The following is a 10,000-nucleotide window of genomic DNA, read 5'->3' as shown; positions in this document are numbered from 1 at the left end:
CTTTTCATATATAATAGTAACCATAGAGAGTATAATAAAAATATTGAAAATAATGTCTAAAAAAAGAACACTCATATTTCAATTTATATCAATCATAAATTAGTAAAATTTTAAATCAGACAAAATCAGTTTTCCAAATACAAATAATTTTGAATTTATATTTTCGAATTGTTAACATTTAGAGAATTACAAACATCTATATCTATATAATATGTTAAATTTGAAGCGGCGAATTATATTGCGACACATGTTAATACTTCTACTTCATTTCTGCCATATCATTCCATAGTCCTATGTTGCACCTCTCAAAAAGTAAAATACAATATTTATTCTTTATTGGAAGTCACGAGTTTGAACCTTGGTAAAGACAAAAAAAACTCATTTTTAATAAAATTATTTTGACAATACAATCACTCTTTGAACTATATATCTTTCTATAAATTTGAAATTTAAAATAGACATGTGAATATAAATATTAAAATTAAAACTAAGTTTTTTTTAAAGCATAAAAAAAAGAACACTTAAAATAAATATTTTTAATGTCAAAGTAGTTATAGTAAAAAAAAATATTTTTTAACCTAATAATTAATTACTAACTTAGATAAATATATATATTTTTTCATAAATTTGGTAGAACAATGTTTATATTTGTGTTGACATAATTACTAACTTTAATATATTTTTTCAACGTGTCTTTAAAATAATTTTAGTTTCTTTCAATTTTAAAATGTTAAATAGTATAGTACTTTTTGTTGTTCCATTTATAGTATTTGGTTGTTGATTACAATCTTTTACTGTATTCATATACTTCACTATTACTTTTTTTCATATAATACTGGATTAGAAACTAAAGACAAATAACAATATTCTCGATTTCTCACTTATGACAATATAGTTTTTCCAAATACAATTATACTTTACTCTTTACTTTTATAATGACCATAGAGACTATAATAAAAATATTGAAAATAATGTTTAAATAAAGAACACTCATATTTCAATTTATATCACTGATAAAATCAGTTAAATTTTTATAATTCCATTAATTAAAATAAAATAGTTATTTAAAAAAATTAAGCCTAATATTTTACAAAATAAATATAAACGGTATAAAGCTAATAAAGTTTTATTTGATAAAAATTGCAAACAAACATTTAATTTTATTTAACACTAAGAATAAATACATATGTTTAACAACTTAAAATTAAATATCTAAATCAAAGATAACTACTAAAAAGACATGAGAATTAAAACAATTACTTATTAAGTTTGATACATATTATTTTCATTAAACTTAGACATTATTTGTATTTTTCTTGCAATTGTGTTTTAGGTATAAATATTAAAGACTAGAAATTTTATAATATATTTTCAATATAATGTCTCCAAACAATTTTATAATATATTTTCAATATAATGTCTCTAAATAATCTAAATAAATTTGAATTATTTCAATTGTAGATATAAGAAAATTGAGTTTATTGTTTTATAATAAACTCTCATATTTCAACAACAAAATCACATAAATATTTTACAATACCATTCATAAAAAATTAAAATATTTATTTTTCTTATAAAAGTTATGTAGGTATTATTTTAACAAAAAAAATTATAATAAATTTAACAATATAAATTAATTTACAACCGTGCATCGCGTGGGAGAATGGTGACATGTTTTTTATTTTTGCATAAAGGTAAATTAGGGAGAATGGTGACATGTTTTAATAATAGATAGGTAGTCAATTAATTATAAATTCAAGCTTGAATGTTTAGTATTATCTTGACCAAATAAAAAAAGAATTTTAATAATTATTATTATTATTACAAATTTAGTATTATAAAATCAATATTTTCTATATATTTATTACCATATCCTAAAAATAATAATATTTGATATTTTTTTGATAACAAAATTTGTTTATTTCCAACCAACACACCTATTCATTGTATGAAATTTGAACGAGAATATATAATAGATTTGAGAGAAAATAAATTTTGTTTGACTAGATTTGAGAGAATATATATTTATCACTATATTATAAAAATAAAAACAGTAAATGCAATTATTAAATTACTTATTTAGTATTATAAAACTAAATATTTTGAATGTCTTTGTAACTATATTTTAAAATGTAATTTTGTTACTATATTCTAAAAGTTTCCCTTTTATATCAACGGATACACGTTTTCATTTTGACCAAAACAGCTAGAGTTTCACTTTATAATCCCTCAATATTTTCAATCCGAAACACCTCTCTCTCACTCTTACTCTTTTTCAATTTTGTTGTTTGTGTTGTGGCAATTCAAAACAATGTATGTTGTTCCAATTCGATGGTGTCCTCCCACTACTTCCAACATGGAAGTCGATTCATCTTCACCACAAATAAATGGTATTGATGGTGATGCCAGCGGATTTCAAGAAATACATGGTGTTCCAGTTCAATCGTTTCCCCCAACCAATAACATGGATTTCAATTCTTCTTCACTAGAAACCAATGGCAGTGACGTTGATGCTAGCAGAATTCCAGTTGTCGGTAACATAACCTCTGATTCTGTGAAGGGAAAAACTTGTCACCAGGTTCATTTCTATGGTTATTCCTTTCTTGATTTTTTGTTGAGAAATGAGACCTTTGTTGATAGGATGTAGGATGATGATGTTTTATATTGATGCTAACGGTTTGTTTGTTTGGATTTCCACATTGAAGTGCCGACAGAAAACAAAGGATGTTGCAGCAACCTGTAGGAATCCGAGAAATGGAAAGCCTTGTGTAATTAGGTTTTGCCACAAATGTCTTTTGAATAGGTTTGATTCCCCACTATTATATTTTATTATGTGTTTTCTTTTTTTCATGTTAACGGTTTTTGTATGTTAAATTTAGATATGGGGAAATAGTAAAAGAGGTAAATCTGATGACAAACTGGATATGTCCAAGGTGCAGAGACATTTGCAATTGCAGTTTGTGCATGTAAGTTGTGCTTTGCTTATGCATTTTGAATTTAGAGTTGTTGTTTTGAAAGAAGCATGATTTGTAGGAAAAAGAGAGGTCAACGACCTACTGGTGCTCTAGCACATAAAGCCAAGGCCTCCGGTTTCAAGTCTGTGTCTGAAATGCTTATAAAGAATGCTTCTGAAGATTTAGAATTGAACAATGATAATAATGCTGATGTTGTGTCTTCAAAGGAAAAAGTAAGTTCCTTTATTTGATGGTTAATAGGATTTCTCTTCGTGTAAGCAATTCTCGAACTAATTGTGAAAAGAGAAAAAAATGTGTTGATTATCATACTAGTTTTAAAGTTTGATTGTTATATACTGCAGGAGCATGTACACCAAGATCCATCAGAAAAAACTCTGAAAGAAAACTCCCTAAGTAACATGACTCAGAGTCGGATGAATGGTCCCGAGGCTTCGAGTGCAAATGATTTTTTCATTGATCCTGCTTCTTTGCCTTCAAATGGATGTTAAAGATTGCTTCAAAGAAATTGGCATGGTACCGAAAATGATTTCAAGTTCTACTCGCTTGTAACCTTGTGATAGTAGATATATGTTTTGGTAGTGACATTGTGATTCTCTTCTGCCTTGTAGGTAAGGGTAAAAGAAATCAGTGAAGCTGTATTTTCCAAATAAATGTTCCAGAGCCTCCACTCAATTATCTAAAAAGTGTCATAACCACAGCCTGAAGAAAATTGAATCATAAGAAGGCACAAATGGGAGAATAATGTGGAAGATTCTGATGTGAGAAGAGGGACAATACTGAACGAGGGATACAAAGGAAAGGCTTGAAATTCTTGTGCACTCTTGTTTTGCAGCAAGCATCGTACTTTTGTAGTTCAAGTTTAATCATTATTTTAGTTCCTTTATATTTTTTGTATGGGTTACTCCTTTCTCGTGTTCTGATGCAAAAATATCCGTATTACAAAACATGAGCAATTGTGTCTTTCATTTGACTCCTTGAAAAATAAATTGGTAATAACTCTTCATTGCTTTGCCATGTAATATGCATTCAAATGGTTATTTTTGACACATTAGTGAATCCTTGTGAACCCATCATGTCTGTGTGTGAGAAAATTTCATTTAAATCGAATGGATCGATGCTAGAATCGTGAACTTTTGTTATAAGTATTTCGAGCACTCTGAAATGTCTCCGAGTTGGAACGCAAGAATACCCAGGATAGCTTTACTAATCTGTTTTTCTGAATCCGGAATACTCAATTTGTAGGCCAAACTGGTGTTGTTTTATAAGAGTGTGATCCTGGTTGAAACACACACTTTTAACATCATTTTTGCTAAATATTGCATTGTTTGGCTTACAACAACACTTTTCAAACGTTGCAATGTTTGGCCTACAACAACAATTTTCAAACGTTGCAATGTTACGCATACAACAACACTTTTCAAACGTTGCAATGTTACGCCTACAACAACACTTTTAAAACGTTGCGTCTACAACAACACTTTTAAAACGTTGCAGTGTTTTGCATTCTGCAACACTTCACACTATGTTGTCTATTTTCAAAATTCAAACCTACAGCAACACTTCAGAAGTGTTGCCTATTCCGAATTCAAACCTATTGCAATACTTCACAAAAGTTGCAGATTTAAGAATTCAAAAATTAATCTTCACTTGAATATTTTCTTCTCATTTTAAAACACACTTATTAATTATTAATAATATACAACACTGTGTATGTGTAAGACTTTGACAATAACAGTGTTGATCGCCAAGATAAATAGATTACGTGAAGATACTGCCAAGGGGTTGAGGATTTTCAGAGGCAAGAATTCCATCTATCGGCACCAAAGGGTGTGAGGGGGAAGTGTCAAGTATTTCATGACACCAATAAGGATGAGTTAGACTTAATCCACATATTTTAAGATGGTATATGAGTCTAGTTTAAAATTCGTTGGGCCAATTGCTATTAGTTATGGATTATCGGTCCACCTACCATTTATTTTCACGGAGCCACTGTTGGAACAAGTTTGATTCTTTAACTACTCTTTAGTTTTAATGATATAACAAAGTGTAGAATATAATTTTATACTCTAACTATTTTCCTGAATGTATAGAAAAAGAAAACAAATTCTAACTCTAAAGACGTCTAAACTCTGAATCAAAGGATATTATCACGACTATAAAATTACAGAGTCACCATCATCTTTTATTTGTTCCTGAAAGTAAGGATAAAATGTTAGGGTTCGGGAGTCAGTTAAGCAAGAGGAAGGTGTTAGGCACTCCTCACTTCTATTGTATCCAATGAGAGCCTTCTCTAGTTTTAGGAATAAGGGTGTTTGTCTAATGGGTGTCTGTTTAGATTATTTATTCTTTCCTAGTTACTTATTTATTTATTTTAAAGAGAATTACTTTATTATATTTAAAAAAAAAAGATTATTTAATAACAATAAGGGCAAAAAAGGTTTTATTTTTATAATTGTACTCGCTAGAGTGTTTCAACTTTATTCCTACGTACCTTCAAGTAACATGAAGGATCATAATACCGTAATTCGGCTAGAAATATTTGTGTGTTTGTTGGTTTTACATTTTGAAAAGTTCTCAATGCGTGAGGGTTGAGAAAAGTTTGACAAAAATGGCTCAATGCAAAAGGGCAAAGAATATGATGTTTGAGTGAGTTTGAATTGGATTTTAGATTGATTTGTTAATTGGTAAGGTGTAACACCAGTCAATCGATTTCATTTGTAAAAAATATCATTTTCAATTTAGAAAATAAAATGTGGTCATATATACATGATTATTGAGTTTAATTGAAATACACTGATAGTGTAAAAGGATTTTACACCGTTAGTTAATCATAGACGTCGGATATTAAAAGAAGTTTGACTTTTATTTTAAAAATCTATAAAGTAATACAAACGGATGATGGTGATGAATCGACGGTGTAAAACTTTTTACACTGACAGTGTATAGTAATTAATCTCATGATTATTTTTATTGTTTTGATTTTTTAAAGACATATTACTTTTGTACTTTTATATATTAACAATCTAAGGGATGCAAACTAGTAAAACGAGAAAATATCTAAATGAACTTAATATTTTTGGTATTTTTATTTTTATTGAAAAAAAAGAAAGATTGTTTTTGTATTTTTAGTGGAAAATGTTATTTTTGTATTTTTATAAATTGGATTTTAATTTATAAAATAAAATCTTTTATTTTTTTAATTTTAAATTAAATACATTTTTATATCCATTTGCATTTTTTAATTAATTCTTATATATTAGCTAGGCAAATAAAACTAAATTGAAAATTTAAATTACATAACTATTATCTAAAATCAAAGATTATTGACCAAATAAAAAACAAATAGATTGAAAATTGAGGAGTGTTGACTTTGTGATGTTTTTTTAAAATTATAATAATAATCATTAATTAACAATTAAAATAGAATAATAAAAAACTCCATTGGGTGTAAAGATGGCTTTTCCTTTGTGAATTTTTTTTATATAATTAAAATAATTATAAATAAAAATTTAACTATTAAAACAGAATAAAAACACACACGATATCAACATGATGTACAACAAACAAGAAAACAAACAAATACCCTAAGTAAGTACCAGACATCAAAAAAGAAACAAAATGTCAAACAATTATATAACTGAGGGAGTAAGAGAAACTGACCTACGGGGAGGAGATTGTCCTCGGTTAAACGATAAGATTCGCCTTTTTTCCTATGATCCTTCTTCTTTGCTTGAGTCTTTTTTAAAAGATTAATGATGATGAAGAGTTTAAGGTTTAATTATTGTTGTTCTTCGGTGTGAAGAGCAACAATTTTAGTGTAGGATGTGTAAATTATGGATGGAAAAAGCATAGAAAATATGTGCTATTTATATATATGAATTAGGTCGAAAATTGAACGAGAGTTACCAGATTAGGAATATTTTCATGTGATTTGATCTTATTTGTTTCTTAGGGACCAAACCAATGAATCTAGATACCTTCATGGCTTATGTAAAATGTAACAACAAAAATAATTAAATGAAATTACTTTTTATAATTTTTTGTAAATAATATTAATAATGAAAAATAGTGTAATAAAGGTAATAATAAAAGGATTTTGATTTTTTGATTTTATATTGATTTTCCATGATTTTTAGAGTAAAATACATGAAAAACGAATAATATAATAGTTATTAAAAATAAACTAATAAAAAAATATAAAATTAAATATATAAACTAAAAAAATATAAATTTTAATTTTAAAATAATTTAAGTGAAGTTAAAAACATAAAAAGAAGAAAAACTCTAAAAGTGGAGAAAGTTCAACATGTGAAAATATTTATTCTCTTTATATCAAATTATTACGTTAAAATATTTAAGTATAACATTAAAAGCTGAATAAAAAATAAAATAAATAATTAATTTAAATGGATTCTAAACTAACATATATATATATATATATATATATATATATATATATATATATATATATATATATATATATATATATATATATATATATATATATATATATATATTTGATTTTGATGGTTTTTAATTAAAATAAAATTGCCTAAAATGAAATAAAGTATAAAAAAATTAGAAATTAATTAATAAAATAACATAATAGAAAAATGAAAAATTATAATTAAAAAATTAAAATGAGCCCTTTTGACATTTTAACTTTTTTTTTAATAATCAAAATGTATTTTTTTAACTTTTTTTAATAAAAAGTGACAATTAATTATTTAAAAAATACATATTAACTAAAATGAAAATTAATAATAAAATGATAATAAATACATTTTTTTAAATTTTTTGCTCACTAATAACAACAATAACTATAATAGATAAATATATAATAATATTAATGGTAAAAACATGAATAAATTTAGTAATAACAAAAATAATTCTAATATAATTCTATTGTTAGTGAAAAAAGATGTTGGTAATATGATAATGCTAATAAAATAATCATAATAATAGTAATAATCTAATTCTAAAAAGAAAGATGTAAAAAGTGTAGAAAAAAAAGAGGAGAAAAAGAGTAAATTGTGAACTCAGGACCCCATCCTTATAACTCCTTACACATACTCTTCTACCAATAGTGATATCTCATTCATTCAAAATAATATGGAACTAGAAAGCATATGAAGGGTCGGCAAAATTTGGGATACGATAGCTGCCTAATTTTAATCACCTTTGAACTCAGGTGATGATGACAGTGAGTCTTCATCCCCTCGTGATGGAAGATGATTAAATATAGAAAGTGACCCTAATTTTATCCACTGAGTTAGTAGATTATATGGATTAGCAAGGATTTATCAACCTTTGATGCCATGTTGGTATCCAAACCAACCTTCGATGGAACCCTTAATGATATCCTATTGATTAGTTTCAACCCATCCGCACAAAATTGGCATACGATTTCCCTAACCATCTGATCATTTTATCGAAATCGGGTAGGACTTTGACGATCCTCCGATCTTTATGATTCCCGTGATTATCTGATCATTTTACCGAAATCGGGTAGGATTTTGACGATCCTCTGATCTTTATGATTCCCGTGATCATCCGATCATTTTATGGAATCGAGGCAGGAATCTGATGATCCTCCAACCGTTGTTTGATAAAATCCTGTTAAAACCCTTTTGATCAGTTTCAACACCTCCAGGTGAAACTTGTATATGATTCCTGTGATCATCCAATCATTTTACGAGAATCTGATAGGACTCTGACAATCCTCTAGTCGTTGCTTCTTATTATCATCCGATCTTTTTGGAATTTTGGTAGGACTTCGACGATCCTCCGGTCGTTGCTTCCTATGATCATCCGATCATTTTGGAATTTTGGTAGGACTCTAACGATCCTCCGGTCGTTGTAATTCCTATGACCATTCGATCATTTTGGAAATTTTGTAGGACTCTGACGATCCTCCGGTCGTTGTAATTCCTATGATCATTCGATCATTTTGGAATTTTTGTAGGACTTTTACGATCCTTCGGTCGTTATTTGATGAAACCCTGGTGGAACCATGTGTATTTGATGGAACTTATCCCATGTGTGGGATAGGTTGCTAAGCTCGGGATGTGAGAGATGAACACATGCTCACTGTTTGATAACGATCATTTAGGATAACCAATTTACTGGATGTGTTCTTTTGGAAGACTCGCAGTGAGTGAGCTTGCTAGGGAAATCCTTCACTAAAAAGGTGCTTGTGTAAGTGTTACTTATTGGGGAAGGCCAATAATTTTCCCTAGTTGAGGAACTGTACTGGTATAGTTAGGGATTGGACTTCAATCGTCATCGGTGTAAGAACCGATTCTAAATAAATCATCATTGGCAAGAAAAGCGGGGTAAGACCCAAGAGTAGTGATAATGGTATAAAACCCGAAAGAAATAACATCGTTATAAGAATCGTAAATAGATATGACAAATGATGTAAGAACTGTAAAATGAAATGACAACTGGTGTAAGAACCATAACATGAAATGATAAACGGTGTAAGAACTGTAAAATAAAAACCAATGGTTTATGAACCGAAGTGAAGATGGTGTAAGACCCGAAAATAACGGTGTAAGAACCGAAGTATTGACCACTGTATAAGAACCTAGGTGAGTGTTAGAGGTATAAGAACTGAAGTGAATGTATGACAATCGTGTAAGAACCGAAGTGACTGGATGGCAACTGTTTAAGAACCAAAGTGATGGGATGACAAATGTGTAAGAACCGAAATGACTGGATGACAACAGTGTAAGAATCAAAGTGACTGGTGGTGTAAGAACCAGAAATAAAAACATCAATATATCGAGGTACTTGTATACTTAGGGAGAGATCCCTATTGGGATTCCGTGGTGACTCTTAAATCAACCTCTCACTACCGTGGAAATTGAGAAATAAAGTTATCATGAAGAGGAATGAGGATATTATCATGGATTGTGTAACACCCTTCTATACCACAAGGGTGTCACACACATCAAAACATATAACCTTCTCCATAACACGGGTTACCAAAGAAATAAATTCAAATGCACATATTTATACCG

General features: G+C 28.3%; 1 protein-coding gene across 1 annotated transcript; it reads left to right on the top strand.

Moving 5' to 3' along the window:
* Positions 1 to 2,223: 2,223 nt before the first annotated feature.
* Positions 2,224 to 3,989, top strand: LOC127115490 (uncharacterized). Its single transcript, XM_051047026.1, has 6 exons — positions 2,224 to 2,578; positions 2,706 to 2,803; positions 2,880 to 2,966; positions 3,034 to 3,187; positions 3,317 to 3,488; positions 3,584 to 3,989. Exons 1-5 carry the CDS (start codon positions 2,312 to 2,314, stop codon positions 3,461 to 3,463), a joined length of 753 nt encoding a protein of 250 aa, XP_050902983.1. The 5' UTR covers positions 2,224 to 2,311; the 3' UTR covers positions 3,464 to 3,488; positions 3,584 to 3,989.
* The last annotated feature ends 6,011 nt before the right edge of the window (positions 3,990 to 10,000 follow it).

Source organism: Lathyrus oleraceus, chromosome 1 (genome assembly GCF_024323335.1).
Source record: "Lathyrus oleraceus cultivar Zhongwan6 chromosome 1, CAAS_Psat_ZW6_1.0, whole genome shotgun sequence".
NCBI lineage: Eukaryota > Viridiplantae > Streptophyta > Magnoliopsida > Fabales > Fabaceae > Lathyrus > Lathyrus oleraceus.
Note: the sequence above shows the minus strand (reverse complement) of the source record. Positions and strands in the feature narration are given on the sequence as shown.

What these genes read in the sequence shown, in the direction of transcription:
- LOC127115490 (XM_051047026.1), top strand. Translation starts at nt 2,312, where the DNA reads ATGTATGTTGTTCCAATTCGATGGTGTCCTCCCACTACTTCCAACATG. An exon ending in CACAAATGTCTTTTGAATAG is followed by an intron (nt 2,804 to 2,879) that starts GTTTGATTCCCC and finishes TGTTAAATTTAG; the next exon opens with ATATGGGGAAATAGTAAAAG. An exon ending in TGCAATTGCAGTTTGTGCAT is followed by an intron (nt 2,967 to 3,033) that starts GTAAGTTGTGCT and finishes CATGATTTGTAG; the next exon opens with GAAAAAGAGAGGTCAACGAC.